The following is a 20762-nucleotide window of genomic DNA, read 5'->3' on the forward strand; positions in this document are numbered from 1 at the left end:
CATTCAAACCATTTGTGCTATGCTGGTCGGTTATAGACTTTAGAGGAATTATTTAGGGTCAGAGATATTTTTCTTATACAGAGAGTGCGTGGGTGCCTGGAAAGCATTGCTAGATGTGGTAGTGGATCCTGCTGCAGTAAGGACATTCAAAAGACTTCTCGCCAGGCACACAGATGTAAGAAAAATGGAAGGTTATAGATATCAAGGAAGCAAGGGTTAGATTAATGTGGAGTCAGCAAAACATCGTGGGCAGAATGGTCTCTACTGTGTTGTTCTATGTTCTTCCCAGCTCTTGTGCCATGGCTCTGCAGCTTGCTCATCCAACTGAACATGACAGTTTCCCTCTCAGATGGTGAGTCTGGTTCGCATCCGTCAAAGTACAAAACAAACGTCAGGTCCCTCAATGAATCAACTCTGGTTGCTGATAACCAACCTCATCTTCTGCTTTCTTTCAGAGACTCAGGCATTTTCAAAACCTGAACCAGTTAAAAACTAATACTTCATTATTTAGCAAAAAAAACCCTCCAACCTTGATTAGGTGAAATAATGCAAGGCTACAAAAATAGGCTTCATTTTCCATACCTGAGGAGGAATATTTCGCAAAGAATTAGGCCAGAAATTTTCACAAACTTCTTTCAATTATTTCTAACTATAATGGAGAAACAAATTTATTTCTGAAGCAAAAAACATGCTGGACGATCTCTGTGGGTTGAGTGGCATCAGATAAAGGAACTGCTGACTTCAGGTGGTGATTCTGCATTAGGACATTGCCAATTCACCACTTGGCCTCCTCTTCTTATCCCCCTAATCTCTACCTACAGAGTCAATGGTTCTTCTCCCTCCCACTGCTACAGATTGTTATTTTACACAAGATTCCAGCATCTGGCCTCGTGTTTCCAAGGTCTTCAAGGGCCCTGACCAGTGCATGGTGTTCCTCTCACACGCACAGTTCTGCTGCAGTCACTGGGTCTTATGCATTACTGACAGAAGTGACAAAGGAGGTGACTTTGGGTGCAGGTTAAGTTTGGGTGTTTGGTCACCTGACACTGCTGAGACCAAGGAAGTTGCCACCTGAATCTTGGGGTACCTGGCTCTTGGAGATAAGATTGTGGTGGTGAAGTCCAGATCACAACATGGGGGCCATGTGGGGAGCTTTTACAAATTGATCTAATTCAGTTGTTTCTTAAGATTGTTCTAGGAAATGGCTCTCAGGAATGCATCTGACTTCAGGAACACAGAGTTGAATTTAATTCTTAATCTCCCTATTAATTTAACTAAAAAAGGAAACTAAAATGTCATGAAAAATGTATTCAATATATTTGTACATCTGTATAAAGTGAGTGGAGGAAAGTTAAAGTTTACACAGAGAAGTGGGTGCATGGAATGTGTTGCTAGGGGTGGTGGTGGAGGCTGGTACAATAAGAACATTTAAAATACACTAAAACAGGCACACAGATGAAAGAACAAAAAGAGGGTTATGAGGTAGGGAAGGTTTTTTGAGTAGGCTTATAATAAATTGCCACTGTATTCTGTAATTGCCTGCAAGATTTACAAACTTAAATTCTACAAGCAGCATAAAATTTGACAACAGATCAACATATTTTTCTTCAACTGCAGTTTTATCCATAAAAATGCGAGAAATTGAGGAATGTCTTACGGTAGATTTTGACGTTCACTGTAGCCTCTGATTCATTCCCATCTTTTGAAGTCGCCACACATCTGTAAATGCCAGCATCATCGACATTGGCACTATAGAGGGTGAGGCTGGATGATATCTCGCTTACTGTTGCCACGGCAATTCGCTGCTGGCTTGGATCAATTTTGTCACCATTGGGGAGATACCAGGAAATGCTGCTGGCATCTCCAGTCACTGAAATTAAAAGAATAACTTAATGAGGTACAAATATTCATCAACAGAGTATCACTTCACCATCAAAACAGAACAGCTCTCTAAAAGCAAGGAGTGAAACACGAAAGTCTGCAGATGCTGTGATTGTAGTAAAAAGTCAGAAATGCTGAGCAGGTCTCAGTGTCCAGAGGAGGCTCCTCCTATGTCCTCCTCTGGGCACTGCAAGGCCTACTGAGTTCCTCCCAGCATTTCTGTGTTTCTAAAAGCAAGGTCCTAACCAAGTCTGAACCTTTGCACGGCCTGAGCAAACTATGTGAAGCTGGAGGGATTCAGCGGGTCAGGCAGCATCCTTGGAAAGAAATGGTCAATCAACATTGTGAACCTTGAGAAAGGGACCCAACCTAAAACTCTGATGGACCATTTCTCTCAACAGATGCTGCCAACCTGATGTTCCTCCGGCTTCTCACTGCTTTCTCACAGACTCCAGCATCTGCCGTTCTTGTGTTGCTTCATATGGCCTGATGCTCAGATTTCAACACCGAATCTGCATTAAAACTTGTAATCGGCCAGACCAGCATGTCAACTGACAGATAATGGGACCCCAGCCTATCCCAAAAACAGGCTTACCACCTTTTCAATCATGGACATCTCCTCCTGGACCAATAAAATGCACACGATCAACAGTGATGAGCAGGTGTTTAAATAGTCAGCGAACAGTAAAGAGAAATAGAACTAACAAGCTCCTTGGAATTTAGAGGGAGCCAGTCTCTTGGAATATTGTGTGGTCACCAATTAAGAGGTTTTATTTCCATATTACATCACATCTGCACTAGAAATGATCAGCAAGAAATGGGTTTGTGCATTGAACAACATTCCTCTCCTTCCAAACCACTTAAGAAATGCCAAAGGATCTCACTGACTCTAATAGAAACATAGAAGATAGGAGCAGGAGTAGGTCATTCGACCCTTCGAGCCTGCTCCGCCATTCAACGAGATCATGGCTGATCTTAAAGTTCAGTACCCCGTCCCCGCCTTCTCTCCGTAACCTTTAATACCCTTATACTGAAGAAATAGATCTAATTCCCTCTTAAATATATTTAATGAACCTGCCTCTACTGCCCTCTGTGGCAATGAATTCCACAGATTCACCGCCCTCTGGGTAAAGAAATTCCTCCTCATCTCGGTCCTAAATGGTTTGCCTATTATCCTCAAACCATGGCCCCGGGTTCTGGATTTTCCCATCATTGGAAATATCCCATCTGCATCCATTCCGTCCAGTCCTCCCAGAATTTTATATGTCTCTATGAAATCCTCTCTCAATCTTCTAAACTCCAGCGAGTACAATCCCAATTTGCGCAATCTTTCCTCATAAGTCATTCCTGCAATTCCAGGTATCAGCCTGGTGAATCGCCTCTGCACTCCCTCCATTGCAAGAACATCCTTCCTTACATAAGGTGACCAAAACTGCACACAATACTCCAGGTGGGGTCTCACCAAGACCCTGTACAGCTGCAGTAAGGTATCCTTGTTCCTATACTCAAACCCTCTTGATATGAAGGCCAACATACCATTTGCCTTTTTAACCGCCTGCTGTACCTGCATGCTCGCCTTCAGAGACTGGTGTACAAGTACCCCTAGGTCTCTCTGCACTTCCCCATCTCTTAATCTATTGCCATTCAAGTAGTAATCTGCCCTCCAGTTTGTATTACCAAAGTGGATAACCTCACATTTATCCACATTGTAGTGCATTTGCCATGTATCTGCCCAGTCCCTCAATTTATCCAAATCACACTGGAGCTTCCTGACCCCCTCTTCTGTGTACACAACCCCTCCTAGCTTAGTGTCATCTGCAAATTTGGAGATATTACATCCAATCCCCTCATCCAGATCATTAATGTAAATTGTGAACAGCTGGGGTCCCAGTACAGATCCCTGTGGCACCCCACTGGTCACCGCCTGCCACTCAGAAAATGAGCCATTTATCCCAACTCTCTGTCTTCTACCTGCCAGCCAGTTCTCAATCCACATCAATACTTTGCCCCCAATCCCATGAGCCTTGATTTTGTAAGCCAGTCGTTTATGCGGGACCTTATCAAAGGCCTTTTGGAAGTCCAGGAACACCACACCCACTGGCTCTCCCCCATCTATTTTACTTGTCACCATCTCAAAGAATTGCAATAGATTTGTCAAGCACGATTTACCTTTTGTAAATCCATGTTGACTCCATCCGATTCCTTCTCTGCTAGTCATATGCTCCGCTATTACATCCTTAATAATGGATTCCATTATTTTGCCCACTACTGATGTAAGGCTCACCGGTCTATAATTCCCCGCTTTTTCTCTACCCCCCTTTTTAAATAGTAGGGTAACATTAGCTACCCTCCAATCCATGGGTACTGATCCTGAGTCTATCGAGTTCTGGAAAATAATTCTTAAAGCATCTACTATCTGAATGGCCACTTCCTTAAGTACCCTAGGATGTACATTATCAGGCCCTTGGGATTTATCTGCCTTCAATCCCATCAATTTCCCCAAGACCATGTCCTTAGAGATACTGATTTCTTTCAGTTCCTCCCTTGCATTAGTCTCGATGTTTTCCAACATCCTTGGGAGGTTATTTGTATCCTCTCTTGTAAAAACAGAACTGAAGTAAGAATTTAATTGGTCTGCCATTTCCTTATTCCCCATTATATATTCCCCTGATTTCGACTGCAAGGGACCTAATGTAGTAAAACCATTGATAATAATCTTTAGCGTACAATCTCCCACAAATAGAAAATACATACATCCAATTTACTGGGAAAAGATACCATGTTAAAAAGGTGAGCACTTGTAAGCTATTTAATTTTGATGTTATTCCATAATTTTAAATAAATATTCTGGCCATTTAAATTCATGCTGGCCAATTACACCCAAATTAACCTAAAGCCACACACATTTTTTTTGAAGGGAAGGAGGCAACTAAAGCACCCACAGGAATCTCATGCAGACATGGGGAGAACATACAAACTCCGCATAGACAGTGCCGGATTTGAACCTGGGTCGCTGGTGCTACACCAGTGGTTTTCAAACTGCCCCCCAAACTTGCATTCCATCTCAAGCAATCCCTAACCCATCAGTGCTCTGTGGTTAGTAAGGGATTGCTTAAGGTGAGATGTGGGTGGAAAGAAAAAGTTTGAAAACCCCTGTTTTGATTGTACCTAATTGACTCGTTATGTGCACGGTTTCATAGCTCCAAAGGAAATGGGCCAATGACAATTTTTCTCAAGCAAAATATTTCAGTAACAATTGGGTCTAGAGCAGTGATTCTCAACCTTCCATTCCCACTCACATACCACCTTAAGTAATCCCTTATTAATCACAGAGCACATGGTATAAGGATTGCTTAAGGTGGAATGTGAGTTTAGGGAGGCAGTTTAAAAACCACTGCGCTACATTAACCCCAATATCCTTCAGATTCTCTAAATTTGCTAATACATTTCTGGAACTGAATAGATTTAACTAGTTACACGCTGGTTTTCTGTATTTGAAACTTCATGGAATGAAGGACATGCTCAGAGCTACCCTGAAAACGTGGAACAGCCCCACTCACCCATGAGAATTGAAGTAGAGATGGAGCATTGGTTATGGCATTAAGAAATTAAGATCCATTCACCAGGACCATACGGCTACATCCCAAAAATATACATGTTGTTAGATTAACTGGCCACTATAAATTGTCCCCTCACTGTGCAGGTGAGTGTCAGAGTCTCACAGACATGCTGCAGGAATGTGACTAGAACAAAATAGATGAGGGTGAGTGAGGTGAGTGTAAAAATGGGGTTTGGTTTGTGTGGACCTGATGGTGTGTGGGGCTTATTTCTACGCTGCATCTTCATATATTAAAGAATCAGGCTACGTACAGTGAAGACAGGAAAAGGACACTGAAGTGGATGAGCAGCTATGAATCGTACAGCGGGTATGAAAAACCGAGTGGCCTACTCCGGCTCCTCTTTCCTGGGTTTTATGAAACAGTGTTACCCACAATACATCAAGCCTTTCAGCCCATCAGCTCCCAGCACAGGAATCCATCAGATTCATTTAATTTCCCACATGCCCATCAGGTCCTCTTCAATTCTTCTGCCACTTTATCAACAGCAGTGGGTAATTAACCAGGGTATAGGGGGGAAAAAAACCGGAGATCCCAGGGAAAACCCAGGTGGCCACAGGGAGAACATGACCATTCCACACTTATGGGTCGGAGGCCAGGACTAGCCCTAGTTCCTGTAGGTCCAACCGCATCATCAAGTTTGTAGATGACATAGAAGTAGTTGGCTTCATAAGTAACACTGAGTTGCACAACAGAGAAGTGGTGAAAAATCTTGTGTCATGGTGCAAGAGGAACAACCTGAGTCTCAATGTTGACAAGATGAAGGAGACGATCGTGGACTTCAGGAGGATCAGGAATGACCACCCTCCATGACACATTAATAACTCTATCATGAACAGAGTGGAAAGCACCAAGTTCCTTGGAGTTCACTTGACTCATGTCCTATTGTGGACACACATTTCCTCATTTGCAAGGAAGGTGCAACAGTGGCTGCACTTCTCAAGAAGACTGAAGCGAGCAAGGCTACTGGCCATCATCATGTCAACCTTCTAGAAGAGCTCTATTGAGCGGGTCCTGGCCAGCTGCATCACAGTGTGGCATGGTAGCTGCAGAGAAATGGTTTTGAACTCAACCTTCAGGACCATACGAGTGGCAGAGAGGATCAGTGGAGTCTCCTTACACCGCCCCACCCCCCCACCCCACTTCCCTTGACATTATCTACCGGGATCACTATCTGCACAAAATCATTGAGGATCCCTTCTCACCCCGCACATAGCATCTTTCAGATGCTCCAATTGGGGAAGCAATGCAGGAGTATTAGAGCCAGTGCCACCAGGCTGAGGAACTGCTTCTTCCCACGGGCAGTTAGAATACTGAATGATCAAAGGAACTGTTCACACAAACCATCCGAGGCCCTCATAGTCACAAAACAATATTTATTTATTTGTATATATGAATACTGGTCCTGCAAATGTGTTGTTTGTCTGTTTGTGTGTTATTTCTGGTCTGTGTCTGCATATTTTGCACTGAGGACCAGAGAACACTGTTTCGTCAGATTGTACTTCTGCAGATGACAATAAACTTGACTTGAGCAGTGGTAACTGTCTTGACAATATTCCGCCATCGCCATCTGCCACCCCCTGGTCCTGTGATCCATTCTGCAGCGTGAAACGCTGAGGCTGTCTTTGTGCATGTTTCCTGTCTCGTAGTTATGTAGCTAACGTTGTGTCAAGGAACTTATGATGTGGCAACACCTGAAGATGCTGCTTTTCACAGTAACAGTCCAGACGTCTGTGATATGAAGTGGGGCTGATTGCAAATCTATCTTAAGAATGAGGGTTTTATTTTTTGCAAGCATGTTTTCCTGATGGACACACAACCAACATTAAATAGAAAAAATTAAAATGCAAAATCAATCCAAAATTCCGGTGGGAAAAGTAGTAACATTAAACTATCAGCTCTCCCCACAGCCAAACAACGGTGGGAACAAAACAATCAAAGCTGAGAAAGGCCATATTAATCACCGTGCAACCATCCCTTCTGCTTGTTGGGCACAGAAAAGCAAATTCAGCTTAATGCAAATAAGCTTTTCAAAAAATAGAAATACATTCCAATCCTTGGGGAAAACATGCGAAGCATGTTAGCTGCACAAAGAAACAATGGGTTCTCAATCCAGTCTCCATTCTGCAGAGAGGATGCTGCAAACATCCCCAAGAATAATAAATCAGCTCATTTTAAATAACAGGAAAGGACTTTGTAAAAATCCCATCTATATAGTTCAGAAACTCACAGGGTTAAAGGCAGGCAAATCACCAGAACCCGATGGCCTGCCCCCAAGGGTCTGCCCCCAAGGGTCTTGAAGGAACTGGCTGCAGAGACAAGCAGATCCAATGGTTGACAATTTTCAAGACACGTTAAACTAGGTCTAATAGAACCGGGAAACAGCCAATGTGACTCTTATTTAAAATGGGAGGACGATGGAAGCTCAGGAATTAGGACCTTTCATGATGATTGAAAGTGCTCATAAATTAAAACATCAATGGAATTAAATGGTTTAAGCCATAGGTCAAACTCAGACACATATGTGCAATAGCTGAACATGAGAAGGTCCCAGGCAGTTGGTGATTGTTTTTGCTTGCGTGAAAGATCATTCATTCTTCGATTGGAACAGTGCTATTTCCCACAGTTGAAGGATGCAGGGTCTGAATGTGTGGTTCTATTCAACTCAACCCAACCTGAACTGCATCAATATTAAGCCCATGATCTTGACACCTCCCCTCCCTCCCTGGACAAGACGATGTTAATGGAGCCTGTGTCAGCTTTACAGAGTGCAAAGCTAAGTCCACCTAGAATCTGTGGATGGATGCTCTGGTGGGCAGTACACTGGATGCTAACAACTGTTTCAGTAGCAACCTTCCACCAAACACTCTGTCATGCCCACAGGATAGTAAAGCTCAAAATCGGTGGCCAGCCTCTCCTTTCCATGGCTGAAGGAACCTGATGTGTGGCTACTGCAACAGGACAGCATGCTGGCAGATGCAGCACATTAGTACTGTCAGTGGCGCAACACTGCAACACAGTAAGTGGCACAGCATTGTTCCTGGTTGGTGCAATGCTACTGCAGTGAGGAAGCTGCAACACTGAGCAGTATGGAATGTGTAGTGTGGTGCACAGAGGGAGTGTGGAAAGGGGCAGTGAGCACGGGAGCAGTGGGAAAGGGACAGTGAGCACAGGGGCAGTGAGAAAGGGGCAGTGAGCACCATGGCAGTGCGCAGCAAGCCCTAGGCAGTTTGGAATGGGCAGTGAGCCCTGGGGCATTGTGGAAGGTGGAGTGAGAGTTGGGGGCAGAGGTATTTGTGCATAGGGGAGTAGAAATTAGAGCAGGGTTGGTACATGGTGAAGGGTAGGAACCTGAAGCTTTAAAAACCCACCACAAGATGATTGGTGCAGCAACTGGAGTCCAAAGAATGAAAATATGCTTCCCTTATCTGACTGATTGCCCCAGGACTAATGATAAGCACACAGCATTGTTCTAGTAGTGCCCAACAAGTACAGTCCAGAGCATGATGTTATCCTGGGCTGTTGAGAAGATCCCACTGGGGTACAAGGGTATCTCACACTTGGGAAGGCTTGGCAAAGCTTCTGAAGTGAGGCAGAATGACCTGGTAATGATGGTAGTTATGCTCTTGATTTGGAATAGAGAGAGGAAAACAAGGAGCAAAATGTTCCTAAATGCACATGAAACAAATTTTAATGATTTAAATGAGCACAAATGGCCCAAATTGGTAACATTAGTTATCAGTGATTGTACAAATCCGACTTCCCAATCCTCTTCTCCAAAACCGTATTACATCACCCCGTGCCATTCAAGATTAAACTACATTTTAAAACAAGGCAGTCTGATAAGATTCTTGGAGGAAAGTCAAGAATTTGCTGTTTCTTTGTTGGGCGGAATGATGAATGGTTCTCAGGTGTACATCATTTCTCTATCTGCCTGCAGATGGAGAGGATGTGAATCTAGCGATCACTGGGGTCCTATTTATATTCCCATGGACTTGAGCAAGTCATGGAATGAAAAGGTCTCTTGTATGTCACTGCTTGGATTTTTTTTGGCTTGGTTTTGGTTGTGACACAATTTTCCAATTGTACCTGTTGATGTTTCTCTCTAAGCAAATTTTAAAAAAATCAAACAATAAATAAACTGAACATAGCAGGTCAGGCAATACCAATGGAGGCAAAGGGATGGTTAACGTGTTAGTTTGAGATCCTGAATGTTAAGTATTGAGGGATGATAGCCAGAATCCAGGAGAGAGAAGGAGGGGCAAGATCATAACTGGCGGGTGATCCCTGGAAACAAATCTACCTCCATGTATTTCTTCTCCCGTGCTTTATCTTTTCTATCCTTTCCTTGACCCAGTTCCATCAGCTGATTTGATTTCCATCTATTTACCTACTAGTCTACGCCTCAGCACTCCCTTCTCTTGTGGCCCCAGCGGGTTTCAGAAGCCTATAATCACCCCCTCATCTGGTTCCAGTCCTGATACAGTTTCAATAGGAAATAGGGAAAATGTCAGTGGTGCTCATGAGAAAGAGGAAGAAGTAAAGAGATGGAGCAACACAGCTCTCCCCAACAACACCGATGCTACAATTGCAATCCCCCATGGCCTCTGACCTCAGCTCCCCGTCTGGGGCCCCTGTCCTCAGATCCCCCCACTTGCAGCCTCTGACCTTCCTCCCCCACCCTAGACATTGACCTCGGTTCCCCTGCCCACAGCCCCATGACTGCATGCACTCACTTGGACGAGAGCCATCTTGATGGCATCCAACCCCAGTGATACTGTTATGTGGACCTTCACTCAGACCCAGGAACTTCTGCCTTCAGGGAGAGCAAGACACATCCGTGGCTTTAGAATGTTCCACAAGGAACACAGTCATCTTGGACTGAATCTTGGTGAAGATCCTTGCTGGACAGGGAGGGGAGTGAGAGTGTTCAATGCCAAGCTTAGATCATGAAGGGAAATGTAATGAGATGTATCAGGAAGCAATTATCATACAGGAGACTGGTTTGTAGCTAAGGCAAGATTCACAAAAGAAACTACTAGATGCATTATGGAAGGCAATAAGTAGGACCTGGGTTAAACTACTTCTGATCTTAATCTGTCCGGTGATCTTCTGGTTATAAAAACATGTGTTCAGTGTAATGAGCCAATAAGGCAGTGGGACCTTCGATCGATACCTCTACACGGAGCTTGTTATTGATGACAGTGATGCTACTCAGCTATCTACAGCTCGAACACTGTGACAAACAAGTGCTGATAAACTGCACCTTGTTACTCCAGTGAAGATTCAGCATCATCTCCTGTAGGGTATAGAGCCATTCACCAACAGTACAGCAGTGGTGCTGAGTGCAGTGAGAAGTCTCACTCCTGTCAACCTCACCCACACAATCAGCACAAGCTCATCAACAACAAATGGCCTGAACTGAGGGAGCATGGGTTCACTCACTGGCCAAAGGTACAGAATGCTTGCACCATGGCATCGCAGACTTTCACCTATCCTGGGGCCATCATGTCGATACAATCATGAAGAAGGCTTGCCAGTGGCTATATTTCATTAGGAGTTTGAGGAGATTTAGTATATCCCCAACGACTCTTGCGAATTTCCACAGGTGTACTGTAGAGAGCATTCTGGCTGGTTACATCACTGTCTGGTATGAAGTGCCAAGGCACAGGACAGGAAAAGGCTAAAGAGAGTTGTAAACTCAGCCAGCACCACCATGGGTATTAATCTTCACACTATTAAGGGCAACAACAAGAGGTGGTGTCTATCATCAAGGTCCCTCACCACCCAGCCAATGCCTTATTTGCACTGCAACCATCAGGAAGGAGGTACAACCTCCACCCCCTACAATGATAGAATGAGAAGAAGACGAAATGAACTGACCCAGTGTGTAACAGTAGATGACACAATTTTCTTGTTTATTTTCATTGTGTGATGACATTGTTTAATGGGTTTATTGCATTGTATATGTTGAATGTACATCTGGGTTAGGGTTAGGGTAGGGAGGGGGGTGGGAAGGAGAGAGGGAAGGGAGGGGGGAAAAAGGGAGAAAATGACACTGTGCATATTCAAGAGGGAAATGTTTGTGTGTATTTTGGTTAATATGGTTAATAGTGTGAAAAAAAATAAAAAAGGAAGGAGGTACAGGAACCTGAAGACGAAAACCTAATAGAACAGTTTCTTCCCCTCCATCATCAGATTTCTGAATGGACAATGACCCACTGCACTTCTTCACTTCTTTTGCACTAACTCATTTATTTTTTTCAAAAATGTGATTTAAGGCAACTGTTGGACCTGTGACGCTAACTGTAAAAAAACGAATTTCAAGACATATGTTCACGACAACCAATTCTGATTCTGCTCAGCTTCTACATCTGTCAATGAGGCAAATGTCACCAAAAATCTGTCGGTGCCACTAACTGGCTACCTTCGGGCAGAAGGTACGGAAGCCCGAAGACCAAAACCTTTGGGTTCAAGAAAGTTTTATTCCCAACAGCTATCAGGCTCTTGAAGTTCCACAAATGATAACCTAAGCCTAATCACAAACTACACTGAGATCATCGATCTCAATCTGTTTGCATTAGTGATGTATAATTCTTTTTTTCACAATGAATCTGTGCATATTTATTTCTATTATTACATTTACTGTCTCATGGCACATTATTTTAATTTTATTTATATCATTATGCATTGGTACATAAACTTGATTACATCAGAACACGATCGGCCACCCAAATGTGAACATTTATTATATTTTCTCTTCCTTTCAAAGTTATCATCTTTCTTTTCCCTTTGTGGCATCTTAATTATATTCAATTTGTGTTACTGCATTTTATGTACTTAGGAAGCTGCAGGAAGTAAGACTTCCATGGTATCTGTACATTGTAGTGATGTATTTGACAAACTCGTCAATCATTCATTCACTTGGGTTTTTCAATTTAGAGGGATATGACTTTTGTCAAGTACTCCACACAGTTATAATCTTATGAATAATGTTTCCTACGGTACAATTTTTTGCTTGCTTAGAGAGTAACTGACCTGCTGCGGATCACTTACCAGTGCACAGGAAAAACTTTGAATCCCCCACACTGACCTCTCCTTGAGGTGGCATGATGTCCACTTGCAGTGCAGCTGAAAGAAGGAAGAACAGAAATGAGACCAATGACTCTGGTGCACGTGAAGCACGCACAAACTGCCAGCACAGCACGCACGTACGCAGAAAACTCATCTGACCATCTCAAGAGATGGTCTCAACGGTGAATGGATAGGGTAGATCTTGGTGCAATGAATGGCCAAAGGGACGCAGACAAACCTGGACCAAAAGTGCTTTCAATGCATTGGCACTCAGTTACACAAAACCCCACACAACTGGCAAATACCTCGTTTCAAAAAGGCCAAACAAATACACCTGAAACAGCTGGCTGCACAACATCTATAGAATCCGTCACCAACCCAGCCTTGCCTCGTGCCTGGGGACTGGCACAGAGAGTGATGGATCAACTGATATATTACAACTGGACATTAACATTTCATCTTTTATTCTAATGCTGCATTATCTTTACCAGCTATGAAATCATTCTATCGCCCTTGTGATGTAATCAACATATTGGACCCTCCTCTCTGTACACAGATCCTGAGATTCTCTGAGATGTTCTGTTCCTGAAGAAATGCAGCAATTCCAGAGTAGCACCATGATGGGACATTTTAACTATTTCAGTGAGTTCCCCCATTAATCTCCCATCGCAACCTGGTTGGATGTGACTGATGAGTCCCTCACACATGCCAATGACAATTTGAACAAGCCTGCACAGGAGGTGAGTAGATTTGCGGTGCAACTCTCGATTTGGTAGCCAGGGTGATTGCATTTTGGACACAATTCCAGTGTGTGGACAGGGCAGCAGAGAGGCAAGGATAATATGGCAGCACCTTGCCACATTATTACACCAAGCAAACAACTGACCAGCATTACTCCAACTCCCCGGAGCTCACCTTTCATGCCATTTAATGAGCTTTACATAAAACTCCATATTAGTTCAAATAAAAATCTCTTGGCTTGTTAATTTAATCCTGTTTCTTTACAGTTTAATACATCAGCTTCTTTGTTTACATCCAGTGATCCATTCAATGGCAAAGCAACTGCAAAATCTTCGAGCGTGCAACCCTGTGCCTCTGCACTATGTGACCCTTGCCTCTGCATCTTTCCTTCATTTTTGAAATTCTTAGCAGCCTCAGTGATATTTTTTTAATTACCAAGTCTGCACAAGGATCAGGTGCCGCACAATGCTACTCAGATAAATCTATTAATGAGGCACACAGCTCAGTACTGAATGATTCCAATATCATTTACTCCGCAAACCTAGTTGCTTCTCTTTCGTCATAAAATGTTATATTCCATTTTATCATACTGACTCTTTAATCAGGCCAACAGATAAGGCCTTTATTTCTGCAAAACAATACCCACGATGTACATATTCCCCCTTGGGTAAAGCGATTCTGCCAGGCTGTTGGTTGCTATAGTAACTGTCATTTTGACCTGTGCAAGGGGAGGACTCACTCTCTCTGATCTCATTTTTCTGCAGGGCTGCTATTTTCCTCAGCTAAGTACTGTAATTAAGTTCTTCTCCGAGTGGTTAAGATAGCAATTAGAAACCAACAGTCTCTTTGGATCACAAATCTAACCCAGACAAATAAAAAACAAATCATTATAATTTCAGGTTATTATATTGCTTCAGTTGTCAGGATCTCTCATTAAGTGCTCTATTAACAGTCACAGCCTTCCCCATTTGAAACTATATTGGCTGTATTGGCTCATGAACACATTTTAATAAATATTATGGGTCACAACAAGATCCCTAAAATTGCCATCATAACTGCAAGTCCAACAAGGCATTGTTGGATTTTGCATTTGTATACTGTTTCCAAATAGTCCCTCAAAAATCAACCATGTACCCCTCTCATTCATTGTGAAAGTCTACATGCAAAATAATACTCATTTGAACAATAACATTCAATGGGAACGTCAGCTGAAGCACTGGTCCCACAACCATACCAGAGTTCCCCAGCCCCCTCATCATATCCTCGGAAGCACAGTACATGTGGAGGTTCCACAAAGAAACACACTTTCTCGTCTCAATCACATCAGAATTCTTAATGAAAATTTACCGTAACTTAGAATTTATTACCAGTTCCATAATGGAAAATCTATTACAAACCAGCATGGATTTTAGCTGCAATGGATCTGTCTTTTGATTTGGTGAGATTTAATTTTATCAACTGATTGCTTTTAGCAATCCAATGAGCCTTTTATTGAGCACATCATTTATGGACTACTTTCATTCATGAATACAATAAAATTTGAAATCCCTTTGAAATGACAGTGTAAAGACCATGAGCAAAATGTTCATGAACATGCATGGGATCTCTTAAGGAAGTGAAGTGGGAACTGCACAGGTGCTCACTAAATATTCTTGTGATAAATGCGATTCAGTAATTTTGAATTAAAAAAAAACACACAGCAGACATCAGATGGCCTTCACTAGTTCTTTTATTGTCAACTACAAAATATTTAATGAGGTTTGAAAAAAAAACTTAGATCAGAAACTCTTCTGTTTGTGGCTTTTCTCTCAACAATAATGGAGTTAAGTCTCTCATGTGCAAGACTCTCTGGTGCTCTCTATAAGGCAGATCATATCCAGATATTCTCATCTTATTAAGACAATTTTAAGCGTCATATATACACTCAAGAATCTAATTTGTACTGTACTTTAAAAAGGGGAAATTTCAAGATGATCTGCAGTGGACTGAGTCTGTGCAGAAGATGATGGTTGTCTTCCACACATACAGTGGTGTCACAGGTGGATTGGGTGGTCGATAAAAGTACTTTGTCAGTCAGAGTACTGAGTGTAGAAGTTTGGAGGTCATGTGGCAGTGGTATTCCAAGAGGGGAAACTTTTTTTTAAAGCACAGAGGTGATGGTTACAAGCTGAGGCAGGTATAGACATATGGATAGGTTTAGAGGGATATGGGCCAAATGCAGGCAACTGGGATTAGTGTGGGTGGGACATTTTGGTCGACATGGGCAAGTTGGGCAGAAGGGGGGGTATTTCCATGCTTTATGAGCCTATGTGCAAGATCTTGATGAGGGACACAGTTCTTAAACAAGTAACCAAACAAGTTCAAGGAAGATGCATCATTGCAGAAAAATGGACAGGCCACTCAGGGCGTGAGATGCCATGGCAAAAGGTTGAAATGTAGACAAGACAGCACATGAGGGTAGGGAGAGCCCATCAAAAGACTTGCTTAAAAAGTCTGAGAATGTGAACATTGACTCAGTAACGGGAAAGAGCTAGGGTGGGGCAGGAAGGACATGCCCAAGAAATGGGTGGCATTTCACACAACACTGAAACACTAACACAGCTCATGTCACAGTAAGACTTCAAAACATTCCTTAAACTCTGTGCATACAGAGTGCCAGTGGAAAGGTATTCCTCAGGAGTTAATATTTTTTACTGCTTTACACCAGATCCTTCCATAATTCACAAGTCAGAAAAATACCAAAGGCTGCCTTCGCAATATTAGTTCTGAGACCTCGGAGTACGTAGTCAATGACATGTATTATAAGCTCTTGTTTTATTTAGTGAGTGTCATTTTGGGGGTTGGTGAAGACTGCAACCATTCACAGTTTTCACAACATTTACAGACTGCATGGCACCTTCAGGTCCAAACTATAAACAAGGTTGATGCTCTCCACTAAGACAAGAATGATGGTTGTTTATGCAGGAAATACAGATGGTGAAAGAGATATATGATTATAAGTCAAGTGATTGGGACACAAAGAATTCAGCCATCCATTTGATAAACATAGAGGTGAAATGACTGCAGAAATAGACATTTCTTCTGATTCTACTTGCCAGGGGGATTATTGAACCAGTGTAATGGTCATTTTGAGGATCCATATCTGGGTAAAGGAAACAGGAGAATTCCTACATTGGATCATGAAAGCATCGTGAAAGTCACACATTTAATTTCTCCTATGCAAGGAAGAGAGGAGTTTCGACAATTATTTGTATGAAAGGGCATTTCTCTGGAAACAACCTGATAAGGATTTGTGAGTTTTTGCCACTCTGATCACTCAGTGTCTCACCTCCTTCATGATTACTCCTGCACATCAGTTTAAAAGTTTCAGTTTCAATACAGGATTTAACAGGATTTCTTAGACTGAACTTTGGAAATTTCCAGAATTGTGCCTAAACACCCCCAACACACACACACACACACACACACACAGATTTGCACATAGTTGGGGTAGATTTAAGGAAGTTGTTACAAATATTTGTAATTATTAATAAATAAATTGTTTTAAAAATAATAAATATATTCTTTTAAAAATAACACTATTTTGGTGAATTTCTATTGCTACTGGTCTGGCTTTACCACAACCAGCTTAGTCTCAATGATTCCAGTCTCTGAACTGCACTCTCTGACTCCTCTCTGCCTGGATCACTCAATAATAAATCTATCCATCATCGGTGACATACGATGTTGTGTGTACACCTCCAGGAATGAGCTCACAGTCCGTCACCGCATCCATGGCAACCAAGTCTCATCCATTGATTCGATAGAACAAGACGCCATCGGTGAAAGTTGGCAGTGTGGATAGTCGCTCGTTTCTCAGCCAAGTTGCATGTTTCCTGAAGGACACACTTTTGAACTAAGATGTTTCGCCTTCATGAATGATCAATTATTCTTTAGAAACACAAAATATAATGAGCAACCGACTGGCTCTTAAGAAAACAATACTGTTTCTGTGTATTGTCTGGACATTTAAAAAATTTGATTACTCTTCCCACAGCAGTCATTTTCTGAGTCTTTACTTTCTTTGTATTGTTTCTGTAAAAGCAACAATTTGATCTTCTGGATATTTTTACTTCTCATTCCTTCCTTCAGATCCAGTTTGGGACTTCTCTAATTTTCTTCTACACGAAGGCTATCCTGCCGTGAAAACTCTCTCTGCCCCTGATGAAATCACCGACTCTCTTTCAAAGAGGACCTTTCTGCCCATCATGGCTGTGCTAGCTGTTCAAAAGTCCTCCAATTTCAGTGCCACCCCTAAAAGTTTCTGTGTAATCTTCTTCACATCCATGTCTAACTATGGTTTAAAATCCTGGATCACAACATGATTTGGCTCTTGATCAAGGAGACAAGATCTACAAATGTATGGAGGCTGTAGAAACTGTAGATGCCGGAATCTGGAGCCACACAATCTGTTGGAGGAACTCGCTGGGTTAAGCAACATCAGTGGGAGGAAAAAAATAATGGTCAATGTTTTGGGTTTGAACCCTTCAAAACCAGATGAAGGAATTCAACCCAAAATGTTGATCATTCTTTTATTTCCTACTGATGGTGCTTGATCTGTTGAGTTTCTCCAGCAGGTTGATTTTTTTTTCCCCTACTTGGATCCAGATTTCTTCCTGTGTTGAGGAGACACGAGAGTGCTTGCACTCCTTTCATGGAGATTGTCTTCATTTAATGGTCCACTTCCAGTCAGGAATGTAATGAAAGTTTAAAAAAAAGCACAGGGAATATTCAATGTGCCTGTAAGGTCACAGAAGTATCAACAAAGCACTTGGCATGCTGCAGAATGCAAATCAGAAAGATAACTTTGTATGGTGACTATGTTATTGTAAACATGCACAAAGCATCTAGGTCCATTTTCTACCTTTTCACTATTACTGTCATCCAACAATAACAGATATTCAATAGACTTCAAACCCAGATGGCTCAAGTCTTTTATTCACTGATTGGTTGGAATCTTCAATTTAGATTTTGCAATACATTTTTTTTTTACATTCCACAAAGTTCATTTCCACAAGTACATGTCCATCAAGGAATGGCTCATGTTATTATTCTAGAAATTACAGCATTGAAAGATCTCTGAAAAGGAAATGACTGAACTGATTACACTGGACAGCAATTTTTTTTCAAAAGGGTTAATTCCTGAAAAAAATACGTATGTGATAAATATCTTCAAGCTGAACACAAATATAATAGCAGATTTTCTGTATCACGTAGGAAGTTAGATAAATATTAAAGGAACATTTATTGAATTTAGCATGTTTAATCGTGTAATTATGCTGACACATTGTGTGAGTTCAACTGACCTAAAAATTATTTGCCACTGATTTTTGTTTGTACTCAGCATCTGATGCCTCTTGTATCAGTTGTCCTACAATAGTCAGCCAGCACTGATGGATTCCAGTTGCCCTGATATCAATTTTCCATGGTCACAATGTCCAAGTGAAAACTTTCACCATGTTCATCACTGACTGCATCAAGATCAGCAGGGAAGAGGTCTAAGTGCACATGCAGAAAATGAATTTTCATGACATGCTGCACTTCATGGCTTTTAAATTCTTGAAGTAGACTTAAAATATAACAGGAAATCCCAAAAATACATGATAGGAAAATCTTAAGGTGATTTTCATGATCAGCAGCCCAAAATCCTTAAAATACACCCAGGAAGCAAAATCTTTGTTGTGCAGTGTTATCTGTGCTGAAATTAAGGCAAAATACTTTTGGTCTAATGACTTCCATTTATATTGTTCTTCTCTGCATTTTACTGATAAATGGACAATGAGAGGAAATCAGATTTTTGTTTGATCCATGGTCTGGTCAAAGGATAAGTCAAGGAAGATTCACATTCCGACAAGGTTTCTGGAGAAGATATTTCATGCTATGGAAACAATAATCAAGTCCTAATGCTAATATCAAGCCCAGCTCCATCCTCTTCACTGTCCATTTTAAATTAGAAGGTACTTTAAACTCACAGGGTCACCACTTGTAATGGCACTGATTTAGCCCAGCTTGCAAATAAAGAATGCACTCACTTATTTCTTTCACTACACCATGAAGTCAACTTTCTTTTTATTATTCACTAGGCACCACATTGCATTCTTCAACTCTCTAAACACCACCCAGCTAAACTCCTCTGACCTTCTTATTGGATCATTGCCATACGGGTGATCCTGACACTCATTCTCCTTGCCCCAACGAAGTCAATTATGCGATTGTGACAAAGCTAACGTAAAGAGTTCATATTTCAGTGATGAATATTATCTCATCACAATCCCTTTATTTTTTGACGGACACAATGCAGTTAGCATCCAGTTAGTCACATATGAGTTGGTAGGATGGTTGCAAGAATACTTCAAAGCTGGAGGGGCTAAGGATAGATGAAGCTACAGCACCTAGTCCTCGTGATAACAAAGCTACTGGAGTGAAGATGAGAAACACAAGATACTGCAGACACTGGGACCTGCAGAAAACAATGAGCTGCTGGAGAAATACAGTGGGTCTGACAGCATCCATGGCGAGAAATGGTCAGTCAATGTTTTGGGTCAGGATTCTTCTTTGAGACTTCAGTGGGGAGGGATGATATCAAGTATGTCAAAGGGGAAAAGACAATAAACTGGGGGAATAGGCTGAGGAGGGCGAAGCAGAGATTAAGTATGGATAGATAATCAAACCAGAAAGAGGTAAGGTTATCCAAAGTTATAAAAATTGATGTTCTTGCCGTTGGGTTTAAGGAATATGATGTTATTCCTCAACATATATTTGGCATCACTATAGCAGTAGACCATGTCATTAAAGATGTTTGAAAACTTCCTCAGGTGTACTGTGGAGAGCATTCTGTCTGCTTACATCACTGTCTGGTACAGAGGTGCTAATGCTCAGGACAGGGAAAAAATCCAGAGGGTTGTTAACTTGGCCTGTGACATCACGAGCACCAGTCATTGAGGTGGTACCTTAAGAAAGCAGCCTCTATGTCCAAGCCCTCTTCACTCTGCTACCGTCAGGAAAAAGGAACACGAGCCTGATAATGAGACTCAGCAGAACAAGGACTGCTTCTTCCCCTTTGCCATCAGATTTCTGAACTGACAATGAACCACAGGCACCACATCACTTTACCTTTTTCTGTTTCTTGCACTTTTATTTATTTTGAAATGTGTTTTATACCAATATTTGCACCGTGACGCTGCTGCAAAACAATGAATTTCATGATATGTTCATAACAATAAATTCTGATTCTGAATAGACAAGGCTGAGAACATATCTGTGTGGGAATGGTGAGGGGAATAGAAATAATTGGCTGCTGGAGTCTCCAGTTTAGATTCCTGGACAAATCGCAGGTATTTGATGAAGTCAAGAATGCAATGGTCTTGGATTCAATTTGCACCCTTAGTGGCCACCAGTGAGACTGGATTC

At 41.9% G+C, this 20762-nt stretch overlaps 1 protein-coding gene across 10 annotated transcripts in view; it reads right to left on the reverse strand.

The window, feature by feature from the left end:
* The window catches only part of ncam1a (neural cell adhesion molecule 1a), a 443331-nt gene that overhangs the window by 148386 nt on the left and 274183 nt on the right, over window positions 1–20762 (reverse strand). For all 10 annotated transcript variants that reach the window (XM_069894934.1, XM_069894928.1, XM_069894927.1 and 7 more), the window contains exons 2-3: window positions 12555–12629; window positions 1658–1870 (exon numbers count right to left, since the gene is read on the reverse strand). In XM_069894934.1, coding sequence (XP_069751035.1) covers window positions 1658–1870; window positions 12555–12629 — 288 coding nt within the window. The remainder of the gene's footprint in view (window positions 1–1657; window positions 1871–12554; window positions 12630–20762) is intronic.

This window comes from Narcine bancroftii, chromosome 8 (genome assembly GCF_036971445.1).
Source record: "Narcine bancroftii isolate sNarBan1 chromosome 8, sNarBan1.hap1, whole genome shotgun sequence".
Lineage (NCBI taxonomy): Eukaryota > Metazoa > Chordata > Chondrichthyes > Torpediniformes > Narcinidae > Narcine > Narcine bancroftii.